Source organism: Limulus polyphemus, unplaced genomic scaffold, assembly GCF_000517525.1.
Source record: "Limulus polyphemus unplaced genomic scaffold, Limulus_polyphemus-2.1.2 Scaffold2588, whole genome shotgun sequence".
Classification (NCBI taxonomy): domain Eukaryota; kingdom Metazoa; phylum Arthropoda; class Merostomata; order Xiphosura; family Limulidae; genus Limulus; species Limulus polyphemus.
Genome location: NW_013668198.1, coordinates 57,212 through 73,950, shown reverse-complemented (window position 1 = coordinate 73,950; position 16,739 = coordinate 57,212). Strand labels below are relative to the sequence as shown.

The window sequence follows — 16,739 nt, the reverse complement described above, 5'->3', positions numbered from 1 at the left end:
CTCCGATCATCAACGGTATACAAACAAATCAGTAATTTGAGGATAGACAAATGGACTTAGTACTTCATAAGGTAAACATCATAAGCCTTAGTATTTCAAGAGGAGCCCTGGTATTGGACGAAAAGCCTTGTCGGCACTGGATATAGTATGGTTGATTGGCATATTACAAGCCGTTCTCCTTTGCTTTTGCTCATGGGTTCTTAGAATCATTAATTGCAGGTTTCTCTCGTTCATACTATGGTTATTTGACCCATTCCGGGAACAAGAAGACTAGCTTGCTGCTTTGCCAATTCTTGTGCACAATAGTAAAGTTAATTCAAATAAAATAATAATAATAATACAAAAAATTAAAGTAGATAAATAATCGGTATTAATGTTGCGCTATTATCGTATTGGCCCAATTATAAGGCGATGTATTTTTGATTAATAATTAGGTTGTAAAATTCATAGTCGTCTTATAATCGCGGCCGAAAACAGGCCCCGTCCCCCTACTCTAACCTGTCGTATTCCTGAATGTCCAGATAGCATCAGTATACGCATGCATGCGCACCAAATGTTCGATCAAGGTCATCGCTAATTCTTGCAACTAATTCACCGGCAAGCTGTTCAATTACAGTATTGATTTGGCGGACCTAAAAAGAATGTTATGACACTCATTTTTTTTCCTTTCCCAGGGTTTCTGAAAATGGGAGTCGCCTTATATTCGAGGTCGCCCTATATTCGGGTCACTACTGTAATTATTACCTAATAAAAAGAATGTTATGACACTCAATTTTTTTTCCTTTCCCATGGTTTCTGAAAATGGGAGTCGCCTTATATTCGAGGTCGCCCTATATTCGGGTCAGTACCGTAATTATTACCTAATAAAAAGAATGTTATGACACTCAATTTTTTTTCCTTTCCCATGGTTTCTGAAAATGGGAGTCGCCTTATATTCGAGGTCGCCCTATATTCGGGTCAGTACCGTAATTATTACCTAATAATCTGATTTGTAAATGAAAAATATAGATTGATAATGATTACAATTCACATGCTTAATCTGATTCACACCATAACTACTGTTGAACATGAAAATTGATTATATCTATAACGCGTAAACCATTACTATATTTGCAGTAGTCCAGCCAGCCTGATGAACCCTGGTATTGACGAAAGGCCTCGTCGGTACTGGATGTAGCAGATGTAGTGTGGTTGACATGTTATATTCTTTACTTTCACTCATGGGTTCTTAGAATAACTATATATATAAAAATAGAAACAACGTTCGCGTTGTACAGGAAAAGAACTGAGAATTGGGGAGAAAAGTCACGTCCCAAGTGTAAACAAACACTCATTCATATAATGTTTGTACATGCGTAGAACTCTACGAATCCACAGAGGAAAGTATATACCTTTTCCTAGCACTTTGAATCTAGGAAGTGCAAACAGTTTAGATGTTCTTGAACTTTGACGTAATCATCAAACCAAGATACACGAGTTTGTCCACACTGGCAATGAACGTCACAACACGAGTACAAAGGATCTACTACTTATAAACATCCTCATTTACTGCTGTTATTAAATTTGTTTGTTTTTATATTTTACGAGAGTGTGATTAAAAATGGTGATCCTATTCTGATTAAATAAGTACATTGACACCAAACTTCACGCATGCGCAAACCTTACCTTTGCTTCAGGAGAATGCATTTTCAATATTTAAGTTTTGTAAAATAATAAAAAAATATCATGTTTAATAGTCTTAGTTTCCAGGGTGTCAGGAACTACATTGTGCAGCAGTATTCCTGCCGTTTTATTTTTAGTAATTCGTTCGTTGTCACGTGACTTGTTTTTGCTTTACTAATTTCCACAAGTATATTGAATTTTTCATAATAAACACTTTTAAAGAGTCAGCATGTGCTGGTTACAAAAATACAGACATTACCGGCTTTGGTGATTTCAATAAACCACAACAATAATAAACTCAATATAACACAATGTTTCTTTAAATGAATAATCTCTATTTATTTCCACATATTTACAAAGTATTGACTTCTTAATTATGAAATATGTGCATACATTGCCCTCAGCTCAAGAAACTTCTATCTGTACAATTACCTTTATAAACCACTTCCACATAAAACTCTAACAGATGGCCATCACTACATTATTTAAGTATATTCTTCAAACTGTCTCTCACACTCTTCCTAGAACAATACAAAACCCTGTAAGTTCGCTTACTTTCGTAACCCGAAGTCTGCTTTGTACGAGTTGATGGGAAATTCTAAGGCCTAGTAACATATCTCATCGGTATAGAAAACAGGGTTTTACTTAACAATACAAACAATATTTCTTGCTACAATGTACAGTGATGACGAATGGGGTTTTCGTAGACCATATAAATGTCTGAATGAATTTAATATCATACGTTTACCAACAACAGCTTATAATAGTATACACAATTATAACAATGTGTATCTACAAAATTCCCTTCTAAAAACAGCTACGCCTAAAAATAAAATCTAGCTCAGTTGACACCCCTTACCACAACTAATCAATTCCTAAACTACCATCTACTAACTACCAGCTGACCAACCCCTACCATCTTTTAGCTGACACGCTTGTACCACACTGTCAGCTATTATACTTTTTACTCTGTTAATGTAACGAACTCGCATAATAAGTTAATCTGGTAGAAAATTCTGACCTCTTCATTAGCTGACACGCTTGTACCACACTGTCAGCTATTATACTTTTTACTCTATTAATGTAACGAACTCGCATAATAAGTTAATCTGGTAGAAAATTCTGACCTCTTCAGCTAAAACACCCTCTCATTTCTCTTTTAGCCTACTATCATAATCTCCTTTCAAATTCTCAGTTAACCCCCCCCCCTACCACTCACTTAATTGATACATTCTTATTCTTCAGGTAAGGAATCCATCAATTTTCTCTCGGATGGCAGAGTCCAATACATCTCAGCTGAAACATTATCCATTACCACACCCTCTGCCGATATCTTTTTACTGACATTACAAATAAAGAGTAGCCATTATTTTACTGACACTATCTTTTTTAACTGATGTCATTGAAAGAAAACATTTTTTTTGCTATTTAAGCATTTAATGAAAGTTAAAATGTGATTTTGTTTTACTGACTGGCTGTAAATTTATGGATGTTTTTGAAACCCTGCACTCAGTTGATAAACCATTTGCTATACCCCTTACCACTTCCTTAGCTGGCACACTAAAACACTCCTCACCTCTCTAAAGACATTCTTTACTTCACCCACAAATTTACTGCTCTAATAATTTGAAAAGGAGTTAATCTTTTCCCCAGGTTTATTGTGAAGGTTTTAATTCCTAGTGAAGGCATTTTTAGAACCCATGAATTTCTACAAGTAAGAGAAATTTTGATGATGCTTTCACAAACCAGCCAGCTCATGTAAGGTTTAAGCAATAATATACAGTAGAAAACAGTTAATATGTAGCAGGTGGTTTTATAACCTTAAGTATTACAGAGACACTGAGGTTAAAATGTGTAGATTTCACAGAAAAAGTTTTAGTAATTCCTACAACTGCTAATAATCAACATGGACTAAATTGTTTCTTGTTGTTTCTAAATATCCTGTTATTGTGCTTACATCACGGTAACTCATTTAAATTACTTCAAGAAATAAGAATAATTAGATATTCTGTGACTTCAAATCTAGTCATTAGTCAACAAAAAAAACTTTTGAAGATTTTTATACTTTGGGTTACTAAGCCTACAGTAATAACGATAGGACTGGTCAGGTAAGATTAGTTGTTGAACACACACAAAAAGAATCAAAATCTTCTGAAACAGACAATAAAAATAAGCAGGCAAGCTTCCTTTGCATAAGATGTGTGTGTGTGTGTGTGTGTATATATATATGTATGCGACAATTACTGGTTACTAACTCAACCCTTGTATTTTTCTTAAAATAAACCTATTTTGTAATTTGTAATGTCTACTATGCTTGGCTCAAAAGTCCAATCTCTTAGTAACCTAACTGTCAATCAAAAATATCTATTCATTAAGTTTCTGTGTGAAGATACATATCCATTCTTTCAAACTGTCTAAGATATTCAATTTTAGTGTGGATGTTACATAAGTCAGTAACATTCAAAATTACAGCTCTGTGTGAAAGTTAATCAGATCTTAATATTCGATTCATCAGTTTGGGATTGAGTGTTTTCAAACAAAAATTTCTAATTGAAAGTTCTTTCCAATTACTGTTTTTCTCGCATATAATTCCTAGCACTGATTATTACTATATTCCTAGTCTAAAGCCTTGAAATAATTATGATGAATCTATGAATATGCAAGTAAAATGAGGTTCCATAAAGGTCGTCTTTTCTGAACTATAAATGACAAACGACTGAAATAACAACCTTAGTTTCCTATACATACTTCTCGGTTACTTATCCCTGGGTGCAAAATCGTTCCAAGAAAATTAATACAAGTTAATATTAAGTCGATCACAATATGGATGAATACACAGTGAATTTGTATATTTTGAAAGAATCATTACCTTGTCTACACGTGTATTTGAAAAAAAACAACTAATATTAAACAACATAAATATACAATGAGGCAGAAGTTACTATAAACTTGGTACTAAAGAAAATCTTAAGAAGACAAATGAAACTATTTAATTACCATTTGTTTCAGGATAAAACGTTAGAAATTAAACTATCTTCTAAATAAAACAATTATTAAATCACTTTTGCCACAACCTTTATATGTGCTAATCAGCACTGATAATCAATAGTTACTGTGAAGGTATTTTGCATCACAGAAATTTTATTTCTAGCTTCCAATCATATTTCATTGGATCACATTTCTATCAATAACAACAACAACAAAAAAACTATCTGCAAGCTACTTTTCTTGCAGCTTGATAAAGGTATCATTAGTTTATTGCTATGTTTACTAAGCCAGAGAAACAGCCACAATTAACAGAACACTCAAGTAAGAAGTTGTTTTAGCAAATTAACGGTTTACACCTTCAAACTTACTGCACTTTTACGTTTAAATGATAAATTCCTGTATATAACATCTATTTTTACATATGGAAGACATATTTTCAATCTCTGTAAATCATAAGACACGTTCACAATGTACTCCACCTTCTATAGACCGAATAATGACTCAATTCTACTCCAATTTTAAAAATCAAATAACAGTTTTTAACTCTAAACCTTAAATTCTTTTAACCTCATAATAATTTGAATTTGCACCTCAACCCTTACAGTTCAGGACTACACTTAAAAACCACTATGAATCTGGTAGTAATTTTAACTCTACATTTTAAACTATAAGAATCAAAGCATGATTTGACACAATTCTTTAACGCACACACACAAGATTTGACTTAAGCAAATTACCATTTAACTTTGAACAATAAGGGGAAAGTGAAAAGCATTAGTTATGATGAAAAATAATTACATTATGATATGTTACCAATTCTGAGTTTAGCCTGGCCTCTGTATAACAGATTATCATTCACTATTGCCTCAACGTGTTGAGTAGTGAGAAGAATTAGTTAAATTTCTTGTTGTTTACTGAGATTCAAGAAGTTTTGGTACACAATAACGAAACAATCAAGTGTACCGTATTATAACTTGCACTATTCTGTTTCAATCATTTCAATATCAAATAGTTGCTTAATAATTAGTTGCTTAATTAATTGCTAGTAGTTGCTTAAGAACAATTTTATGCAAGCTTTTAACATGTCAAATGCATGTTTTAAAATCATGAACTTGTGTTTAATTTGTTACTTAAAAATCTATAATATATTGTAAACTGTTAACAACACTAAAGAAACTTCTTTCATCGGCTCCCCATGCTGTTCTCTAAGGAGCAATGGAAAAAAACCCCACAAATTAACCAGTTGAAAAACGAATATACACATACACAAAGGGTTCCTAAAGTTAAAGGAGCGGGTTATGCACACACACACACACAAAATATCCATCTTATGAATAGTTCTTATTACCCATAATGTCTGGCAACTGTCTCTTCAGTCTGAGTTTTACGAAGTAGATACCAATTTCGTTACCACCTGATCAATGTAAGCCATGGTTTAAAGAATGCTACCCTCTTTCTTTATTGAGTTTGGTAAGATCTATATTGATGTAGAATACTCAACATTTTACATAAGAATAACAAGAACGACTTTGAGTAAAGGTTAGTACACTCACCAAAGGCATTATTAATTACCATTAAAACTTATCATTCTAAAGCAGACGTCACATTGCCATTCAGTAGTAGGTGAGAAGACTTTTCAACCCTTTAGTTCTTCATAAGATACTTACACATATTTATAACTCAGCAATGTTTCAAGAAAAATGTTTTTACTACTGATTAAATGAACTTCCAAGATGTGTGTGAGTTGTTGGCAACTAGAATACAATGTAATTCAATCGCTTTTACATTGTTTAACAAAACTTTTAATACCAATAACAATGTAGTAGATATTATCTCTCGTATAACATGTTTAACAAGCAAGTTGAGTTTGGTTCAAAAAATGCTTGTACTTTAAGTGTTAAAAATTACAAACTTGTTTAAAATAAAATCTACAGTACAAAATTTATACATACACTAACATTGGGGCAGCTGATAAACAATATTATCAAAAAAAAAATGAATAGTTGTCCATGTTCATCCCTGTCTAAAGGCTTCAATCACTTTACTAATCATACACATATTTCAAAATGTACATTTCTTAAAAAAAACTAAACTATTCAAACAAACTTAAACAAACTAGAACTTGGATGACTACAGGCAATAACTTAGAAATAATCTTTCGTCAGTCGACACGCACAAGGGATCTTGTGAGAAAGAGTAGAGGGCTGTAACTTGCGTTATCGCTCACCGTCGCATTCTTCAAGATAGGAAGACGGAAATATCCTTGTTTGTGTACCTGTGGAGTCAAAATAAATTTTTTTCTTAAAACTTTCTTTTTTTAATGGTACTGAGAAATGTCACTAGAAACTATAAGACCTGATAACACGGAATATTTCCTAGTTAAGGCACTACACTTAAGGGTATGACTCCACATCATTACATGAAAGTCGACTAAAGCTATTTTGTAAATGGTATTAAGTACCACATGTAATATACCACATATATTTTGATAGAACATTAAATGCTTTAAAGCAAGATATTTTTTTTATGCCCATAATTACAATTCAAATGCCCTGAGGGCCTCCTGAAGTTTGTCAAAATCATGATTGAAGTTCCACTGTTATTTCCAAACAGCTTGATGTACAGTCATAAAATTTGACATACAGCTTCTCTATGAATACGTCTATGATTTTAATATAATAGAACTGATATATTACCTAATTTGTATATTTCATTTTGCAAAATATCTTTGTTTTGAAAATCATAATGTTTGGAATACAATGCTTTATTGGTAAATTAACTGATGTTTATGTACATTTTTTAAAATAAGAATCATAGATCTGATAATGATCTATCATTATATATAGGTAACTGTCAATAACCTTTATAGATTTAATAGAAATCATGGAAGTAGTAATACCTATCATATTATAAACTGTTAACACTGTGAATGTAATTTAGATTTGTTTGCCCTATAACTCACTAGATGGCACTGAACCAAATCAACAACTGAATGCGTCTGTTTCAGGAAACTTCATATTTGTCAAAATGAAATAAAAAAATGTACAAGTTTTTCTTAAAAGTTTCTCAGCCTTTCAATTTATTAAATATACAGGATCTTAATAATGTTTCATTGCTACTACATTTTTTCTAGAATGCTGATGTCAAACAAAAGGCTGGAGAGAGACAACACTTATGGGCCATAAACATACCAGATGCACTAACCTTCCAAGTCCACATGGAATCAAGATCATATAACTTACATGTATTATTTGTATAGCAGTATTTTTAAAAACATCAAACATTCCTGATTGAACTGTTCAGTTACATAATGAAACAGTAATACCATTTAAAAACATCAAACGTCAAGACGAAAACAAAGATCAAATATTCCTGATTAAACTGTTCAGTTACAAAATGGAACAGTAATGTACTCTCATACCCTGAAAGGGGTTGTTGGAGAATAAATAAACTTTAAACTTTAGAAAATTCCTTATTGATTAATAGTTAACATCTTGTATCTATGTTGTTCCATTTCTCAGTAAGACACATAAATATGAATGGCATATTTTGACGTATCCTCCAATTTCAATAATGAATGTATGTGTTACAGAATGTGCATGGGAGAAACGTATTTGTTTCCCCTGGACAACAAGCACCTTCTTACACCATACACTAACCAACTGCAAGTTCAATAATAGCCGCCCCTAATGTACGAACTAATTTCCAGTTGAATGTAATCTTTCTCATCGCGAGTGGCGTGTAACTGGTAGCCTTTACCATATCTCAGTGTTGGTGAGATAACAAATTCATGGATGTATGTGATAAAATTACGTTTAGCATTACTTGGTGTCTATTTGAAAACACCCATAACTCGGTTTGACAATTCTCTTCCTTATTATAGGTACACAAGAGTTACGGTGAGTAAATTGACTGTCAAACTGAAACCAGCTATTGGTGTTTTTATGTGGATATCTCAAAGGTCTCAGAGAATGAGCCAGTTTTCTGAAAAATGGAAGTATTAAATACAGTCACGGTTTGCAGTCGTAAAGATACGCTATGGTCGTGAATAGTAGATACGAAATAAGTTTAACTTTGCTTATTCTTGTGTTATTTATTATTATTATTTTCTATTTCATTGTACTTCTCGTTCTTCGAGGGTTTTTAACAGGCTTCAATGGGTTTGAAAAATTGTGTAAACAGAAAATATTTTCTTGGCAATAGAACAACTTCCACCCCCTATATTGTTTTTGGTTATCGTTACAGAGCAGGTACAGTGTCTGTACCAGTAAGTGGACAATGTAGCTATAACTTGACTTAGGACCTTGCGATATGTTGTACTAGTATGGTATGGGGTATGTTATTCGTTTCACTTCTACACCAGTGTCAGTAAAGGAAGCCATAACTAAATCAAATTCAACAGAGGGACTTTATAGATGTAAGGGAAGAGTTCCTTCTTATTCTTACAAAGTAAACTGTCACCTCTTCACTTGATTTATTTATTTTGTGCAAAATGTCATGACAACCTAAGATCAAAGATAATGCCAACCTTTAGAAAACTATTATTTAACCTTGTTTAGGTGTCATCGCACATGAAAATGTCGATATCAAACTGGTTTCTCTGATAAGAGGAAGTGTGTAAAGTATTTTGAGTTGGATATATTTTTCAGCTTCTCTTTCAAATAAAGAGGAGAGCTCGTAATCCCAATATCATGTGTTTTTTTCGTGTTTTTAATAAAAATGACCATTTGTTTGTTGGTTACCATTTCAGAAAATCAGATGTTTCAGCAGCAGAAGCAAAAACAAGATGTTATAATGACTGATCGAAGTTATAATTACAGTTGATGTTGGATAGCATCAATAAATGAGCTAAACAGAAGGCTATGATAAAGTAATTACTACAAGGGTAAACAAGGTAATGAATGGGTAGATATGAAATTTAGGCGAAGTCAAAGAATTTTCAAAATCATCCAGTAAAAACTCAAAAGGCTATACATATACAAGCATCCCCCCCTTCATTTCAACCTTAACCCCAGCAAATTAGATGCTAGCTAGCCTAGTCAGTTACCATATAGAACGAGCATTAGTTTGCGAGTCGAGTGCCTTAACCACCAGGCCTCGTATATCTGTATACATACTAACAATGCAAACGTGATCTTTATATGATGTTTATCATATAATTATTTTGATATCGATGGAAATGCTTGATAAAATGTATAGCTGTTACAGTATTCTCTGGTTTTCCTTGTTTCTATGTTAATTCATAATTGTCAAAAAATAACAAGAAAGTTTATGATAATTAATGATGGAAAAAAAAAGTATTCTTTCAACTGTTTTGGGATGAAAACTGTCCTGTTTCACATGGCAAGGTATTTCCATACTCCTTTTGCAGGCTTTTACTTATGAATCATCTTATATACTGAACAAATATATAATAAAACCTGTGATGAACAGCTGTCAACCAAACACAATAGCCTGTTTGTTATCAATGGATGTTTGGTTTATTAATCAAAACCAATTTTTAACATCACGTTGCTATGTGAAAGTGATTTTTTGACTGATCAATTACAGAAGTGCCCTAGTGTTGCTCGACTTAGAACTGAATTCCATCGGTCACAATATACCAGATTTTCATTGGAAGATGGCTACTGAAAAATCCACCTTCCTTTCGTTTCTAGACAAATTAAATAACAACTTACTTTGTCTAGCTTTTACTCTATTTTAGATTCAACTAAGAAACTTCATGTTCACTGGATTTCCTATTCGTCTTGGAGTCTTCTGTCTTTAAGGTCAACTGACAAACATCCTTGACAATCATCTCTGCTATTTGCCATGCCATTTCTTCTTGAGCCTGACAAAAAAAAGAGCCTTTAACCACAAATTTAATTAGTTGTTACTCTGTAATAACATTACAACTGGATGAAAAATTAAATCCAACACAACTCGGAAGCAGCAGATATTAGGTGCAAGAACTTATTCCGACACACAATTGTTTAGGTAGATTGCATTTTGTATTTCTTATAACTAGTAGATTTTGGACCAATGGCAAGGTGACTGCATGTACGTGATCCTGTATAAATAGTGGAAAAGTGTAACATCAATCCTAATCCGTGGGAAACTCTTGCCCAAAACTGCCCAGCCTGGACGAGTGCTGTCAAAAAGGGAGCAACCACCTATGAACAACGTTGCATCCTGATAGCCCAGAACAAGCGTGCAGCACGTAAAGCAATAGGAAGCAACCATCAGAACCCACCTGGCCCCACTGTTGTCTTGCCCTCATTGCGCCAGCCCTTTTTCGTGCAAGGATCAGGCTAATCAGTCACTTCCAAACACACAAAATCAATGGATGATGATGAAAATGGTCCTCTTGAATCACGAAGGACGAACCATATATAAGTGGAAAAGTATACCCGTAGAGTTCCCACGTTCTGTAACTGAAAAGTTTGCTGCCATTGTCCATGTTCTTGTACTTCTCGGAATGTTCATATGGAAATTACCACCCACAGCATCAACATGTACATACTGGGCAGATAAATTTATTATTATTTCTTTATCTAGGACAGAACCACTGCCTCACCTCAATTGAAATAATTTTTTCTCATACAGAGCAATATTTCAAGTCTGTTCATTCTACGATATAAATATCAACCTTAATAAAAGTGTTTGAACAAGTTCTTGTGCTAATCTATGCATCTAAGTGCAAACAAACAGGTGTCATTTGTACAGTATCCTATAATTTCAGTTTACTATCTTTCCTTACACATTTAATATATCTAATCCACCACAAGAAATAAACATAGTTTTGTATTTTAGAAAGTTTCAAATCAACTTATGTTTACAATATTCTGTTTTAACAAGGATTGTTTGTTTTTTTAATTTCGCGCAAAGCTACACGAGGGCTATCTGCGCTAGCCGTCCCTAATTTCGCAATGTAAGACTAGGGGGAAGGCAGTTAGTCATCACCATCCACCACCGACTCTTGGGCTACTCTTTTACCAACGAATAGTGAGATTGACCATCACATTATAACGCCCCCATGGCTGAAAGGGGCGAGCATGTTTGGTGGGACGAGGATTCGAACCCGCGACCCACAGATTGCGAGTCGAGCTCCCTAACCACCTGGCCATGCCGGGCCTTTAACAAGGAAGGGTATTAATGAGTTTGTAATGTCATCCCAACGTATGAAACGTAACAAACTTGCCATTTTAAAAAGAGGATGTTTAACTGAGAAAACTTTTTTTTTGTCATATTGACATAAAATTGAAGCATATAATATAAATCTTGTATGAATGAATATATACACATAATCAAACATATTTCTCTAATATTGAAAAATGAATACAAAATTAACGTAAATGCATTCAACGTCCTAATAAAGCTATAATGACTGCTCCTTTCCAACAACCCTCACACAAGTAAGAGAAACACACACAATATTTTACCTAAATACAAAATAATCACAAAAGACAGCTTTAGATATAACACGTATATCTGCAACAAGTTCCGTAATGAAAAACAGAAGTTACAAATTTAATTACTGATACTTTTTACCTTTTCCTCCTTGTTCACAAACCTACGGACAGCCTTGGAGAGCAATGAACCTGAAAGTAAGGATCATCGACAATGTTACACACAGAGTTCAAGATTTTACCTACAAACTCCACTTGTACCACCTGGATGACAGCCAACTTAGACTATCATAAAAAAAGTACCGTTTACTTGCCTCAAAATGTTGATTTAGCTGAGGGAATGATAAATAACTTAAAGTCTCCAAAATGTGGGGTACTTAAATAAAAAATAACTACAAACAGACAACTTAAACTTTCATCTGTTCGTAACAAAAACTTTTTTACCCTCCAACTTTAAGGAAAAACAAATAATTAAATAGACATGCTCATGAAACATCTTAGTGCTAAAGATGTAACATTAATTATAACTGTGTATTACAAATTTACATAAGATATCCTGTTCTGAGTGAAAAACAAGTTTATATATCTACTTAGGTCTGTTTTAAAAACCTACTGCTTTCACTTATATCTTTTTAAACAGTAATATTTTCTTGAGAAAACTTTTACAGACAAAACAATCTTGGTAACGAAAGAGTTTACATAATGCTACATGAAGATGGTTGTATTCATAATGAATTATTAAAGAATCTACACAATGCTACGTGAAGATGGTTGTATTCATAATGAATTATTAAAGAATCTACACAATGCTACATGAAGATGGTTGTATTCATGATGAATTATTAAAGAATCTACACAATGCTACGTGAAGATGGTTGTATTCATGATGAATTATTAAAGAATCTACACAATGCTACGTGAAGATGGTTGTATTCATGATGAATTATTAAAGAATCTACACAATGGTACATGATGATGGTTGTATTCATGATGAATTATTAAAAAATCTACACAATGGTACATGACGATGGTTGTATTCATGATGAATTATTAAAGAATCTACACAATGGTACATGATGATGATTGTATTCATGATGAATTATTAAAAAATCTACACAATGCTACGTGAAGATGGTTGTATTCATGATGAATTATTAAAGAATCTACACAATGCCACGTGAAGATGGTTGTATTCATGATGAATTATTAAAGAATCTACACAATGGTACATGATGATGATTGTATTCATGATGAATTATTAAAGAATCTACACAATGCCACGTGAAGATGGTTGTATTCATGATGAATTATTAAAGAATCTACACAATGGTACATGACGATGGTTGTATTCATGATGAATTATTAAAGAATCTACACAATCCAACTAACTGACTACAACCATGCTGGTACATTCCAATTAAACTGAAAGTTGTCAAAAGATTCTACATTAAAAGACACTTCTCAATAACAATATCAAAATATTTATTACGGTTTAAGCAACAAAGCTACTTTAGCAACACTTTGTTAACTGATCAAAAAATCGTTGTATGTTCCTAACATTTTATATGTGTTACTGTGCAGAGCAAAGAATTATCCAATCAGCAATCTCACTAAAACTCTTTTGTTTGTTTGAAGTTAAGCACAAAGCAACACAGTAGGCTATCCGTGCTCTGCCCACCATGGGTATCAAAACCCAATTTCTAGTGTTATAAGTCTGAAGACTAAGTTACTTTTTGATATCAGTGCAAGTCCTCCATAGTCTAGTAAGTTATCTAAAATAATAAAACTTTGTCTGATGATACTCTAGGCTAACACTTAGATGACATTTAGTTAGGTAAATAGTCCCAACTTTTTACTGCTAAAAAAAAAAAAGAACAAGTGAAAATTTGTTAAGGATTGAGTTCCATTAGTGCTACTGCATGATTAGCTAACAGTCATGTTAGAATTATCTTATTAGGGCTGTGAAGCCAACTCAGTCATTTAGAAACATACCTGTTTTTCTGTCGGGTTCTGGCTCAAACTCGGTTTGAACTTTCCCATACTTATCCACATGGGCCAATTGAAGTTTCCTGAATAAATAAATAAAACAACTAGCTGTCATCATTAGTATGTATCTTGTAATAACAGCAAAGCTACTAAGGCTAATGGCCACCATCCCCAACTTTGAGTTATTGACAAGAGGAAAGGCATCCAGTCAACAAAACCCACCATCAATGCTAAGGGATTGATTGTCACGCTTATAATGCACCCAAAGTTTAAGTTCTGAGTAATATTTTGTAGTATTAAACAGACTTAAACTTGTATCATTAGCTCTAAAATCCGGAGTTTTACCACTGGGCCAACTCAAGCCCAAAATCATTAGAATACTAAGTACATACATTAATGCTCATGTAGAATAAGGAGAGTTGATTAATTTTTTTCAGATATTTGCAGAATATGTTAATTTCTCTCTATCTTGCTGCATAAGTAGTTATACTTGTCCATATCATATTTCCCTATCTTGCTACGTAGGTGGTTAAACTTCCCCACATAATTTCCTTCCTTATCTTGCTATGTAAGTGGTTAAACTTCCCAAATATTTTCTTCCCTAGCTCGCTACGTAAGTGGTTAAACTTCCCAAATATTTTCTTCCCTATCTTAATACGTAAGTGGTTAAACTTCCCCACATATTTTCTTTCCTTATCTTGCTACGTAAGTGGTTAAACTTCCCCACATATTTTCTTTTCCTATCTTGCTACGTAAGTGGTTAAACTTCCAAAATATTTTCTTTTCCTATCTTGCTACGTAAGTGGTTAAACTTCCCCAAATATTTTCTTCCCTATCTTGCTACATAAGTGGTTAAACTTCCCCACATATTTTCTTTCCTTATCTTGCTACGTAAGTGGTTAAACTTCCAAAATATTTTCTTTTCCTATCTTGCTACATAAGTGGTTAAACTTCCCCAAATATTTTCTTCCCTATCTTGCTACATAAGTGGTTAAACTTCCCCAAATATTTTCTTCCCTATCCACATATTTTCTCTCCTTATCTTGCTGCACAAGTTGTTACACCTGCCCAAATCTTTTCACTCTATTTTGCTACACAAATGTTTACATTTCCCCAAACCTTTTCTCTCCCTATCCTTGCTACACATATTTTAAGAACTTCCCCATATGTACACATTTCAAGGCAAAATAACTGCTTAAAACTCTAATTAAAAAACACCTATAACAGTTACGTATGGTCTGAATTATCCTTTACCAGTTACATGAGTGACATAACCACATGTGTAAATTTTACATACAGAGAAAAGCAATGTAAACCATATCTAATTAGCACATTTTTATCATATATAAATACTGACTGTTACAAAATTTGATAAGATTATACAAAAAACCTTTTACCCAGCTAGCTGTCGCTGCCAAAGGAAGTCTGGGTCAAAAAGTCCTGTGTCTATCCTTATATCCTGATGTCCAATTTTATCAAGGACATTCTTCGATTTAGGGTTCACATGTTTACTACCCATGGCTAAGAGTGTGTTGGTTGTATGGATATTAACACTGTGTTCACTGCTGCTGCTGTCACTCCCTGAAAGTGATAATACAAGATAATGTTGATAACAAATGAAACCTTCATTCTAAACCATAACCTATAAGATGTTTCCTCATAAAAACAGAAAAATCATTGGTGAGACATCACTTGGTTTACTGTGTACATTTGTGGTTTGCTTACCAAAAAAAATACTGACTATCCAGAAGAGAGCTAATGGAATGATTTCAGTGATGGAAGGGTTATCTTAAGGGGATAGGTGGGACACATTCAGAGGAGAGCTAACGAGATGATTTCAGTGATGGAAGGGTTATCTTAAGGGGATAGGTGGGACACATTCAGAGGAGAGCTAATGGAATGATTTTGGTGATGGAAGGGTTATCTTAAGGGGATAGGTGGGACACATTCAGAAGAGAGCTAACAGGATGATTTCAGTGATGGAAGGGTTATCTTAAGGGGATAGGCAGGAACCATTCAGAGGAGAGCTAACAGGATGATTTCAGTGATGAAAGGGTTATCTTAAGAGGGTAGGTAGGAACCATTCAGAGGAGAGCTAACAGGATGATTTTGGTGATGGAAGGGTTATATTAAGGCAATAGGCAGGAACCATTCAGAGGAGAGCTAACGAGATGATTTCAGTGATGGAAGGGTTATCTTAAGGGGATAGGTGGGAACCATTCAGAGGAGAGCTAACAGGATGATTTCAGTGATAGAAGGGTTATCTTAAGAGGGTAGGTAGGAACCATTCAGAGGAGAGCTAACAGGATGATTTCAGTGATGGAAGGGTTATCTTACAAGGATAGGCTGAGATCCTGTAATTTATTTTCTCTTGTGAAAAGAGCCCACTGATGGCTGATGGTGAAGAGAAGTTAAAAATACACATACATCTTTTGTAACATCCTTAATTACAAGGAGGTGAAGTTAGTAAACCACAAAATATAACCTCTCCTACATGGAGAGTGAAAATGACTGTTTTGTATGTTATGTAAAAATATCAGAAAAACAAGAAACTCCCAAATCACTAAACACGGGATCTCTGAAATTATCAGGTTCCTATTGAAGAAAAATTACAGGAAAGTTGCAAATATTATTATAAATGTAGCCTAGTATTAACTTTTAACCGTAGTCTACAACATAATATAGCTATTGTTTCTAGGAATTAACTAAAAAACT

General features: G+C 33.6%; 1 protein-coding gene across 1 annotated transcript in view; it reads right to left on the bottom strand.

The window, feature by feature from the left end:
• Positions 1-1,986: 1,986 nt before the first annotated feature.
• Positions 1,987-16,739, bottom strand: part of LOC106467368 (A-kinase anchor protein 10, mitochondrial-like) — a 28,480-nt gene continuing 13,727 nt past the window's right edge. The window contains exons 9-13 of the mRNA XM_022395535.1: positions 15,422-15,605; positions 14,031-14,107; positions 12,181-12,230; positions 10,329-10,480; positions 1,987-6,925 (exon numbers count right to left, since the gene is read on the bottom strand). Coding sequence (XP_022251243.1) covers positions 10,361-10,480; positions 12,181-12,230; positions 14,031-14,107; positions 15,422-15,605 — 431 coding nt within the window. The 3' untranslated portion in view covers positions 1,987-6,925; positions 10,329-10,360. The remainder of the gene's footprint in view (positions 6,926-10,328; positions 10,481-12,180; positions 12,231-14,030; positions 14,108-15,421; positions 15,606-16,739) is intronic.